General features: G+C 37.5%; 1 protein-coding gene across 1 annotated transcript in view; it reads left to right on the top strand.

The window, feature by feature from the left end:
- The window catches only part of CATSPERB (cation channel sperm associated auxiliary subunit beta), a 71,030-nt gene that overhangs the window by 36,430 nt on the left and 21,425 nt on the right, over window positions 1-13,175 (top strand). The window contains exons 12-16 of the mRNA XM_058162592.1: window positions 1,516-1,660; window positions 2,447-2,626; window positions 3,263-3,414; window positions 6,478-6,614; window positions 10,620-10,813. Coding sequence (XP_058018575.1) covers window positions 1,516-1,660; window positions 2,447-2,626; window positions 3,263-3,414; window positions 6,478-6,614; window positions 10,620-10,813 — 808 coding nt within the window. The remainder of the gene's footprint in view (window positions 1-1,515; window positions 1,661-2,446; window positions 2,627-3,262; window positions 3,415-6,477; window positions 6,615-10,619; window positions 10,814-13,175) is intronic.

The raw sequence follows: 13,175 nt of genomic DNA, 5'->3' as shown, positions 1-13,175 counted from the left end.
AATAATAAAGTCTTTAGTTCCCGTTTGAAGGTCCGGAGGTCGGGGAGTTGGTATAACCCCGGAGGCAGCTCATTCCAAAGGGCCGGGGCCGCCACAGAGAAGGCTCTCCCCCTGGGGGCCGCCAACCGACATTGTTTGGTCGACGGCACCCTGAGGAGGCCCACCCTGTGGGAGCACACAGGTCTTTGGGAGGCTATCGGTGGCAGAAGGCGGTCTCGTAAATAGCCCGGTCTTAAGCCATGGAGCGCTTTAAAGGTAGTAACCAGCACCTTGAATTGTACCCGGAAGGCTATCAGCAGCCAGTGCAGGCCGCGCAGGATAGGTGTTATGTGGGAGCAACAAGGTGCTCCCTCTATCACACGCGCAGCCACATTCTGGACTGGCCTGTTTCGGCTGAAGCAAAACAGGCTTTTAAAAGTAAAAAAAAAAAAACCTCTGCAGATGGTGCGGCTCAGCAGAGGCGGGGGGGCAGGGCCAGGGATTTTTGCTACCGGTCCTCTGAACCAGCAGCCGCCATCGCTACCGGATCGCACGATCCAGTCTGATCCGGGTGCATTTCACCCCTGGGTATTCTCTTATCAATAACTCCTTGCCTACTTTGATCTGCATTCCTGTTCTGTTTCCCACATAGTGCTGTTTTTGATAGGTTGGGCTATATTTTCCTTTTGTGTAAAGACAGATGCAAAGAAAGAATTGAGGAGTTCTCTTCCTCCCTCCTGACTGTCACTTTCTTGCCATCTTCTTCCACTCATAGCCCAACCATTTTCCTGAGGTTTTTTTTTCCTCATTTCTTACATATTTGAAAGAAACTTTTTGTTATTTTTGGCATTTGTTGCAAGCCTTAGTTCATTCTAAGCTTAGCTTTCCTGATTCCTTCTTTACAAATTCAGGCTATTTGGTGGTTTCCTGCTCTAGATATAGGCCCCTCTTTCCATTTTTTTTTTAATTGTCTTTTTTATCCCTCAGCTTGTCAGAGACTGTTTGTGTAACCATGCAGGTCTTGTCTGGAGTCTCGTGTTTTTCTTTCTCTGTGGTATTGTTTTTGTTTGTGCCTTTATTATCTTGTAAAATATTTGCTTGGTTATTGTCTTCAGGCAATAGAGGACCCTGTACAACCATACATTTATCTTTAGATCACATTCTAAATTGCATTCAATAATTCTACTCTGAACGAGTTTGTCTGCATTCATGGTCCTAGAGCTTTATCATAAAACAAATCTTCTTGAAGGGTCTTGTAATCATCAAATGATCCTTTTCGATAAAATATGAAAAAAATAAATCTGAAAGTGCTTTGGAGTCAGGCGAACTCCTACTTACTAAATTGGACATAACCTTACCATTTTCTTTACAACAGCTTTACACTGCCATCTTCTGGGACATTTTTTCTTTCTTTCTTAGAAAAGGTCCTAATTGCTAAGTTCCTCCAACTATACCCTTCTTCTGAGCCCCAACAAAGTAATTAAAAAGTTTCAGTCATTGTGATTTTAAATTCTATTCAATTTTGTCTCTTTTTAGATATGGGGTTCTTTTGATGGAGGCAACTCATTTATACCTTTGATTATACTGTTTAATGAAACTATTATAAGCGCAGATTCATGTGTTTACACTCAGGGAATTGTATATGTTTCAGACAAGGCAAATATTTATTACACTAAAGCAGGTAAGAAATTCTTTTAAAATTAAAATTACTCTTGGATTATGAAGCTTTTAAAATCTGATCTGATGCAAATTGTTGTCTTTCCCCATTAACATATAACATCAAATACTGAAATATGAAGAATAGCAAATAAAAAAAGATTAGAATGTATTTAATGTACACTGAGACCATATGCACCAAGACAAATAACTGTATTAGTCTGTTAAGATAAAGCACATTGGCAGTCTGAAAAATAAGCTTTTAATGAGTTTAAGCTTTCTAAAGACTAGCTGAACAGTTATATCAAATATTATTTGATAGATAGAAAATAGCGTAAATAGTGCAGCTGGGATGGTGTAAGTGATAGGGCCAAAAAATCATAAATCCCAAGATATGACATTTCTAAGGAAAATTTATGCACTTATCTTAAAGAGAGAATCAGATGTAATTAGTCCTGAATACCTCCCAGGAGCCACACAACTGTGTACCAGATGCATAAAATATTGCATTCATATTTTTCTTCCTTTCTTTTTCAAACTTATTTATTGAGCTTGAACTCTGATGATTTCATAGAAACAATCCCGCACATTTCTTGTCAAAGCCATAGAAATGGTTTGATAATGCTTTCCTCCAGGCTGAGTTTTTTTAAAATTGTAGCCCAGCTTATAACTAGTACAGTATTGGCAGAGGAGCTCCTACTCAACCTGCTTAGCTTTTGAAGATCTGTAAAGGTAGGCTAGATGCTGTCAGCAACCTGGACACCTAGCCAATAAAAATCTTCCTATATGAATATATCCCCTCTATGTGAAGGGCTTGGGTATTCTGTTAAGGTTGAGAGCTATGCTGGAGGTATATCACCAGAAAATATAGCAGAAGGGACATCCAAGCCAGATAGATCTCGACTGAGGAGCCACACTAAGATTATTCGCAACCCATTAACCATGTGGAAACAGAAAAAAAAAATCCCACATTGGGTTGGTCGTTGCCCAGGTTAGTTCTGTCCCTGGGCAGCTGTTGAAAAATGAATTACAGGGTTAGAGAAAGACCTGGCAAGAGAAACAAACATTCCGTTGGTATCTGGTATTTTTCCCCCTTCTCTAAATATTATAGTAACTTTCAAGGAAGGGGATCAGAGTTAGTCAGAATTATTGATTTTCATTAGGATCAAAGTAGAAAAGGGGATAGATCTCTTTTGTTCCCTTCCTCATGCTTAGTTCTTGCTTGTAATTAGGTCTTTAATTTATTTTGTTTTACTTATTTTATTTTATTGCCTTTATTAAGTTTATAAGATTGTTCATTTATCCACTGAAACTCTGAGCAGCTAATGAAATAAGAGATTATGTCAATTACATTACATAACAAGTTTTCTCCACGTGAAGCACTTTGTACCTGTAGATTGGTCTACTGCTGCATTTGTTTTAGAAACTATTGCTTTAATTGACATGGATCTATGGAATAAAACATTTACATTCACTTCTTTCTAAATCAACTATCTTGTATCCTGATTACATAAAACAAACTCAGTTTTATTAGAAGAAATGTTCTCTTTGAAAATACTTCTGTATGAAGTCATAGAGTTTATGATAGTAACATAAGGTATGCACACATAATTTTTTTTCTCTGTAGGAGTAATTATATATACCTTTCTTACAACAATGCCACTTGATGTTTTCAGCATGTACTTTGATCATCTGGGAATTTTAAATCATATAAGTTTTAATAGCACATCTGATGATGGTTTGACAGTTTCTGTGGTGGATACGAACACTTTAATGAAGGTTTGACATTTATCATTTATTTTGTGTTCTATTGAAGATGATTTATAAAATGTTAAGCTAATGTAAAGCTTATTCAGTTTGATTGTATGAAATGCATATTTACTTGCTTTGTAAAGATAATATAGCTGTGATTCCTTGAAAACACACAGCCTAAATGCATACTCCAATGAAATGATTTCTAACTAGATACTAAATGTGCTTAAAATGTGATTTAACTTATTTATTGTATGAACAGCTGGTAATGCAAAGCTATGGCAAAACTTATTTTCAGTAAGGCATTTGATAAAGTAGACCATAACCTACTACTAGATAAAGTGGAAAAATGTGGGTTAGACAGATCACCACCAGATGGATTCCTAACTGGCTGACCAACCGCACTCAACGGGTAGTCTACATGTTGCATCTACATGGAGTGAAGTATGCAGTGGAGAACTCCAAGGTTCTGTTTTAGGCACAGTACTCTTCAACATCTTCATCAATGACTTGGACAAGGGGATAGATGGGGAACTCATCAAATTTGTAGATGACACCAAGCTAGCAGGAATAGCCAACACTCCGGAAGATAGGCTTAAGATACAGAAAGATCTTGACAGTCTTGAACATTGGGCAATATCTAACAAAATGAAATTCAACGGTGAAAAAAGTAAGGTTCTATATTTAGGCAAGAAAAACAAAATGCACAGGTACAGTATATGTGGTACCTCACTCAGTAATAGTAACTGTGACAGGGATCTTGGAGTCCAGTAGACAACCATTTAAATATGAGCCAGCAGTGTGCAAAAAAGGCAACACAGTTCTGGGCTACATAAACAGAGGGATAGAATCAAGATCACGTGAAGTGTTAATACCACTTTATAATGCCTTGGTAAGGCCACACTTGGAATACTGCATTCAGTTTTGGTCGCCACGATGTAAAAAAGATGTGGAGACTCTAGATAGAGTGTAGAGAAGAGCAACAAAGATGATTAGGAGATTGGAGTCTAAAATATATGAAGAACAGTTGCAGGAACTGGGTATGTCTAGTTTAATAGAATGGAATGGAATGGAATGGAATGGAATGGAATGGAATAGAATAGAATAGAATAGAATTGAATTGAATTGAATTGAATTGAATTGAATTGAATTGAATTTTTATTGGCCAAGTGTGATTGGACACACAAGGAATTTGTCTTGGTGCATATGCTCTCAGTGTACATAAAAGAAAGTCAAGCTATTTTCCGAAGCATCTGAGGGCAGAACAAGAAACAATGGGTGGAAAATAATCAAGGAGAGAACCAACCTAAAACTAAGGAGAAATTTCGTGACAGTTAGAATAATTAATCAGTGGAACAACTTGCCTCCAGTAGTTGTGAATGCTCCAACACTGGACGTTGTTAAGAAGATATTGGATAACCATTTGTCTGAAATGGTAAAGGGTTTCCTGCCTAAGCAGGGGGTTGGACTAGAAGAACTCCAAGATCCCTTCCAACACTGTTATTCTAGTCTAGTCTAGTCTAGTCTAGTCTAGTCTAGTCTAGTCTAGTCTATTTGAAAGAATTAGAGATTTCTTAGAAACTAATGAGAGTTTTAGAAATTGTTGGCTTTTATTGAATCATATCCATTTCTTAATTATTGTCAGCAACTATTACATTTGTATCTGAGTCCTGTAACACATAGTATAATTTTAAGATCTAAATTCCCTTAGAATTCTTCTTATGCCTTGATATGAAACATCAAACTTGACTTTAGAAGAACACTGGAATGGTTATAACGTGCAAAGATTCCATCTGTCTGCTCAGATATACAACTGAGCAGCATGCCAGCCAGTACAAGTAGTTCTTAACTTACAACCGAGTCTAATATGATTTATTTGTTATAAATCCACACTAGCTCCCATTAATTCTTTAGAATGCCTGTCTAAATGCTCCTACTATCATGCTGTGATATCAATATCCTTTTGGAGACGCAGGTTCCACCAAAATATACAGTGTTTCAAGAGTCATCACACTCTATATTTATATAAGTTATCATTGAACTAGCAGTTTTATTTACATTTTCTTTTCTAATAATTCCACATGTAGGATTTGCCTTGGCCATTGCAGAGTAGCTTGACATTTTCATTAATCTGTTAACCAAGGGTTTAATATCCATTTTCTGATTTTACTATCAGCTCTGGACTACTGCATATAAGAAATCAGAGATTTATGGATGAGCATGCATCATTTTACATTTGCTTGCATTAAATTTCCATCACTGGACTTTTGCAATTCATCTTTTATTTTACTGATCTAAACAATCTGACAGCATCAGAAAACTGGCCACCTTGCTCCTTACTTCTAAATCTAAGTTATTTCAATACTCTGGTGGGCAAACCTTCTGCTGTAAGTATAAATACATGTCAGAGCAGGACCTTTTTCCATTAAAGGACCAGGTGAACATTTAGGATTATTGTGGTTTTGAAGCTACTGATGATGACATGTACTGATTTACCAGGAATGTTTTCGATCAACTTTGGCTGGTTCATGAGCCATAATCATAAACCCTATGTAAAACAAGATGTTTTTGTCACAGCCGTTCATGTTTATATGAGATTGTCAGACCCCTGATATCAGCCATATAGATTATCCCAATATTAAATTTATTAAACAGATGGGTACAGCAAAATAACTTTTACTGACTTAGTTCTATTACTGTGAACTCTCTCTTATAGAATGTATATTTTACCTCTTCCTTTTAAAAAATAATAATAATGGGCATGGACTTAACAATCTTAACTGCTGTTGCTTTGATTCATGTTCCAGTGTTGAATATTTTTATAATATAATAATATATAATGAATTACTTAAATGGAATCTGCATGGCAAAACAAAAAGAGACAGGATCAAGGATCAACTGGTTGTGAATAAATAGAAATTGAATATGGACTGAATATAAGAATGAATGGTCTATGCCTGGAGACATGCATGTATATGCACCATGCCATATTGTTGACCAAGAACCCTTTAGAATTTTTTCCTAAAATAGTTAAAAATATGTACATCTAAATGAAAAAAATCAAATAATTACTTCTTCACTTTGTTTCAGGAGACAGATTTAGGTTTTGATGATCCTTTATCTCCACACTATGTTACTGAAGAGCAAATGCTGTTTTTTCACCATGGGCCGCCAAATACTATGCCAACATTCTCCAATTTACAAAGTGGAAAGCGCCTAGATTATGAGTAAATACCAATAGTATATAAATTATTCCACTTTTTTAAAATTACTCCGGTATTATGAATTCTAAAACATTGTCTGTTTCCTAAGAAAAATAAATAGCACTCATTCTTAAAATACAGATTTAAGGGACAGAACTTGTAATATACCTGGCAAGTATTAACAGATCTGGCACAAATAATTTTAAAATGAAATCACATTTATCAGCATCTGAAATTAAATTATTCCAGTAATGCAGAATTGAGATTATACAAGACCCCCTTAACATTTCTTTTTCATTAGAGTATAGAGGCCTGATTTGTACACCATCGTAAAGTATAATATGATTTATTTGGTTTTGGTTCAGCATGCTATATGTCCACCTAGCTTGTATTTTGTGTTTTGATTTTTTTTGCCAATGTGTAAGACAGAGCATTTGTTGGTGGAGATTTGGAGTTGTCAATTGTTTGACTATTCTGACATATAGTCAAGGTATTTTTGAAGGATAAAAACATTGTCAGTGGTGTTAAATAGTTTTACATCATCAGCGAAGAGAATGCAGTTGCTTATAATATGATCGCAAAGGTCATTTATGTAAAGTATAAAGAGTGTTGGTCCTAAAACACTGCCTTGAAGGACACTGCTGTTAACAAGTGCAGGATTTGATAGGGCGCACCCTATTTTGACCACTTGTTGCCTGTTTGACAAGAACGCAGCTATTCAATTATGCAGGGGTTCATATATGCCATAAGATTTAATTTTAGAAGTAGTTTGTCATGTACCACTGAATCAAAGGCTTTACAGAAGTCTATGTAAATTGCATGTATTGCTTTGCCCTGATCAAGTTGTGTAGTCCATACATTTTTGCAATGTAGAAGTTGCAGATTACAGGATAATTTTTTCCTGAAACCAAATTGTTTGTTACAGAGTAGGTTGTTTATCTCTAAGTGGAGGGTAATGGATTGGTTTATGATTGATTCCATGACTTTGCAGGTGATGCAACATAAAGAGATTGGTCTGTAATTTTCAACTAGGCTGGGGTGTCCCTTTTTGAAGATAGGGATGACCATGGATGACCATAGATTGGGCAAGGAGCTGGTCCTGAAAGATTTTTCAAAGATTATGCTTAGAGGTTCTGCTATGGCAGTGGAAAGCTTTTTTAAGAAGTGGGCACATAGTCCATCAGGTCCAATAGAGAGAGATGGTTTTAGACTGCATAGTGCCTTTTCAATGTTGTTTTCTGTAAAATCAATATGTTTTAGATCATTGTAATTATTTATGGTATGACTAGGAAATATTGGGCATGAACCATTGCTGTTTACAAAGACTGAGCTGAAGAATGTGTTAAAGAGATTGGCTTTAACAGCTTCATCATTACAGTCTTTACCATTAGGTCTTTTTAGGGGTGGGATGGATCTCAAGTCTTTAAGTTTGTTGTTTACAAAATTATAGAAGGCACGGATGGATTTCGTGCGCAGAAGGTTTTCCTTTGTTTGATGTGATAATTGATGAATTCAGTCTTTATCTGGTGGCATAAGTTTTTGCAGTGGCTTTTAAAGTTAATTACGTAGCTGGTTTTATTTTTTTGCCAAAGAGATTTTTTTTTGGATTGGAGTTTCCTTATTGTTATGGGTAATTTGTTTTTTCTGGTTTTGGGGGTTATTAGTAGTACATATCATTTAATGACTCTTTTGACTTCAAGCAAAAAAATGTTATAATGGTCTTTGGCAGTATTACAGCCAGTGAATAGAATTTGCCAATCAAGAGATGAGAGGTCGGTCTCTATGAGATCATAGTTGGCTTATTAAAGTTATAATTGGGGATCCCATCATTATGATGATTTTTGTAATGACATATATTGAGACAAAAGTCAATCATGTTGTGGTCGCTGTTGGAGACTGGTTCTTTTATTTTTAGTCCATAAATTGAGTTTAAATTGTTGCAGAAGATGAGATCAAGGCAGTTGTTGAGTTTAGTGTTGTTAGTTACTAATTGATCCAGTCCCAGATTAGTAACAGCATTGTACAGGATTGCATGTATAGGTTCAGTTGTACATTCATTTAGGGTCCAATTAATTAGTGGTAAGTTAAGATCATCAACAAAGATAAGAGGGTGTGGGCAGGAGACCACCCATGTTAGTAGTGAAGTTAACTTGTTCACATGTACGAGGTCGTAATCAGGGGCTCTGTAACATAGTAAGAAGTGAAATGGTATTTAAGGATAGCTCACAGACGATGGTGTCAGGAAGAGCGAGTTCCTATGTAACTTGAATATTTTTTAGATTTAGGGACTTTTTATATAAGATAGCAATACCACCTCCTCTACGAATTTCACAATCGGATCAGTAAACATGATAGTCTCCTAGTGTGGTAATGGAGTCAGGGAGGGATGCATTCAGCCACATTTCGCAGACAAATATAATGTCGAATATAGCCGTATTTAGTAAGAGGAGAAATTCAGGCATTTTGTTTACGAGGCTTCTTGCATTAAGTAGCTTGCTTTTAAGGTCAGTAGCAGTTGGTATTGAGGAAGTTAGGGGTGGGCATGCCTAGTTTTGGAAGATGGGAGGTTGAATGTTAGGATGTGGGTTGCGGACTTACTTTTGATACAGTCAGCATGGTAGTCAATATATAAGTCAAATGTATAAGGAAAGAAACCTTTCCATTCCAAAATATAATGAGTCTCCCATAAAGCAATAATATGCTTCCTGAGTCAGCTTCTCCATAGCCAAACGTTGCAGATTAATGGAAGTTATTGATAGGTTTTGCAAGATGTTTCAGTACTTATAGAGTTATAATTAAATATAAAAGTTCAATTTATATTAATCTTACTTAAAGTAAGCAAATTCATGGGAGGGTTTTCAAATCTATCCAACATATGGAGTTCGACCTATATATTAGAACCCCGCTGCTTAATAAAAAGTTCTGGAATAATATCAAGCCAATTACCCATAAAATGGAAGAGAACACTGATGGCCACAATCTGCCTGATACAATGACTTTGAAAAGGAAAGGTATTATGGCTCCTAGTAAATCCTTAATAAAGTCATAATCTAAATAATTTATAGAGGAAACTTTAAATCAAACTCTTTCAGATAATTTCCTGAGGAAGAAAGCTGGAAGATTTAAAACAAACCATGTTAGAGTTCAAATTAACATAGTTCCTTTCAAATTTCTACCTTTTTTTAAAATTTATTTATTTACATTTATATCCCGCCCTTCTCCGAAGACTCAGGGCGGCTTACAGTGTGTAAGGCAATAGTCTCATTCTATTTGTATATTTACAAAGTCAACTTATTGCCCCCACAACAATCTGGGTCCTCATTTTACCTACCTTATAAAGGATGGAAGGCTGAGTCAACCTTGGGCCTGGTGGGATTCGAGCCTGCAGTAATTGCAGGCTGCTGTGTTTTAATAACAGGCTATCTTACAGCCTGAGCCATCACGGCCCTAACTCTAGGGCCTAACCTAACTCTAAGAGCCAAGAATCAGAATTCTAAGATACAATCTCCTGTCAGTTCTTAAAATTTATTGATAAAATGTTACCTTGTGACATGTCAGGGACAAATAATTTCAAACTTATCTTCCTTTTCCTCAAGCTTTGTCCCTTACCTTATGCACAGTAGAATTCAGGAGGAAAAACAAGCCCACAAATCCTATGAGGGGATAGCAACACTGAAAAGTATGGAGATGCCCTTAAACTTGACATCCTGCTGAATTTCACTAAACCCCAATGAACAGAAAATGAGTTTATTTATCATGGTGCTTGTTCCAGAGTTTTTTAAATCTGAATATTAAAGATCAAGCACCTCCTCTTATAATATGCAGAATCAAGGATTAGTTATTTTGCCCCCATGGGAGCCCCTTAGAAGACAGGTGTTAGCAGCAGAAACACAGGCCACCCCAAAGCAGAAAGCAGGATCAAACCTAGAGGGTTTCTGAGAGAAGAATGCCATATGACAAGCTTTAGTTGTGGTACATATAAAATGCAATTGGACTATCAAAATAATAATATTTACTTTTTTTTTTAAGGCCAGGAGGATCAGGTATAATTAACACAGTCTTCTCAAAAATGAACCCTGAAGGAACTGTATCGTCTATCTTGGTAGATGTTCTGGAACATTTTCCTGTTGAATCTGTAACTGACAGCCCTTGTACAGCAAATACTTTAACCATTCTACCTAAGCCTAACTCTACTTTATATCGACTTGTACTTTCTACTGCAGGTATGTCAATCATTCGATAATGAAGAACTTTTGGTTTTGAATTTGCTTGTGTGAGTCATACCCCTTCAGTATTTCTCTTAAAAATCAACGTTTTCTAAATTCTGAACAGCTATAGTTTTTAATGCATTAAGTGTACTACTGTGGTATCTGAACTGCTATGGAAATTCCATAAGAATAAGAAAAAATGTTATGCTTATAATGTTAAAAACCATATATTTTGTTATACAAAATGAATGGCATTCCATTTCAGCTGGATACCGTTGGTCAAATTCCAACTAACAAATCTCTTGAAAACATTGAAAAATTCCAAATTATGGTTTCTCAAACACACATTCAGTGTTTCCTCAACCTGATCAGGGAGCCAAATCCTGCAAATTCTCTCAGGTGTTTATTATGCTGAGACTTTTGAACTATCAAAACTGAAATTTCCCAGGACCCAGGAAAAAAATGGTAACCAGTAGATGGCAGGTCTTCCTGATCAATTCCCTATTCTCCATAAAGCCCTGCTTTAGGTAAGAGCTGTGTCTTGATTTGCTCTTTTTCATGTGACTCCATTGTCTGCAGTCTAGTTGATTTTCTCAGAAGATGGGTAACCTTTGAGGCTTCCCTACTCTGTCCCCATGGCTGTACATTCCCTCTTGTATATCTAATTGCATGATTGCAGCAGTTGTGGGTTTCCAATTTTTTTACTACCGGTTCTGTGGGTGTGGCCTGATGGGCATGCATGGCTTGGTGGGTGTGGCATGCCTTGGTGGGAGTGGCTTGGTGGGCATGGCAGGGGAAGGATACTGTAAAATGTCCATTCCCTTCCACTCCAAAGGAAGGTTACTGCAAAATCCCCATTTCCTCCCAATCAGCTGGGAGGCAGACAATAGATGGGGGCAGGGCCAGTCAGAATTTTTACTACCGGTTCTTCGAACTACTCAAAATTTCCGCTACCAGTTCTCCAGAACTGGTCAGAACCTGCTGAAACCTACCTCTGGATTGCAGGTTTTGTACTGCACCCTGCACCCCCAGAGCTCCTTCCTGAGGATGCAAGACCAGAATCAGATCATCATTATCCCTTCAGAAGTAGGATGGGGATGGCAGATCGAGGGAAGGAGTGAAGGGTATAGTCTTTACACCCATCTTCTGGTCCACTTGTCACTCAGTCATTTCAGTCCACGGGATCCAAAAGTTCATTTGGCAGGGGTGGGTCGATTCTGTTTGCATTCAGAATGCCTCCAGCAGTCTCAAGTCAAAAAGAGCCCCACTCCAACCATCACTTCTCCTGTGAAAGGTACCTGTATATTTGTCCACATTCCTGTGCACACTATGACTACTGGCTGTCTCTTGATGGATGTATAGGTTACACAACTGGACTACGAACCCCAACTGGCTTCTCAGGAGTGTGCTCTTCCCCTGTACCATTTCTTTAAATTGTGTTCTCTCCCAAGGGATTATCAGCTAGCATTTACCTCCTCCTGGCTCCTCGGTTGTCTGCCTCCTTCAAACATGCATCAGCCTTTGTTTTATTCACATATCTTTGCATTTCTGAGTCTGAAAAATCGATTTTTGTTGAATTACAATTTTATTTCCAGTGGCTATAGTCCTTTTCAGAAACATTTTTAGACAAAGAAAACATGGTTTCCAGAACTTTAGAAGGAGGCACAGATGCAGTGGTAGGATTCAGCCAGTTCGCACCACTTTGGGAGAACCGGTTGTTAACTTTCTGAGCCGTTTGGCAAACTGGCTATTGGAAGAAATCATTAGAGCAGAGAACCGATTGTTAAATTACTTGAATCCCACCATTGCACATATGCCATGTTAATAATGCTAATTATCACCTTTATTAAAAGGCTGATAACGAAGCCTAAAAAATCCAGGTAATATTGACACTTGGAGTGCTTTTGGCAGTTTGGGCTACAGTGTTTTAGTTGGTTGTGGGCTATCCTCAATAGTTCATTGGTTATTTTGCAGAGAATCACCTATTCAACTGAGCTAATGTTTGTTTTGTGGGGATGCGGTGGCTCAGGGCTAAGATGCTGACCTTGTTGATCGAAAGGTCGGCAGTTCAGCGGTTCAAATCCCTAGTGCTGCTGTGTAACGGGGTGAGTTCCCATTACTTGTCCCAGCTTCTGCTAACCTAGCAGTTTGAAAGCACATAAAAAATGCAAGTAGAAAAAATAGGGACCACCTTTGGTGGGAAGGTAACAGCGTTCCGTGCACCTTTGGCGTTGAGTCATGCCGGCCACATGACCATGGAGACGTCTTTGGACAGCGCTGGCTCTTCGGCTTTGAAACAGAGATGATCACCGCCCCTTAGAGTCGGGAATGACTAGCACGTATGTGCGAGGGGAACCTTTACCTTTACGTTTAATGT

This window comes from Ahaetulla prasina, chromosome 1 (assembly GCF_028640845.1).
Source record: "Ahaetulla prasina isolate Xishuangbanna chromosome 1, ASM2864084v1, whole genome shotgun sequence".
In the NCBI taxonomy this organism is placed as follows: Eukaryota; Metazoa; Chordata; class Lepidosauria; order Squamata; family Colubridae; genus Ahaetulla; species Ahaetulla prasina.
This window is presented reverse-complemented; position numbering and strand designations above follow the sequence as displayed.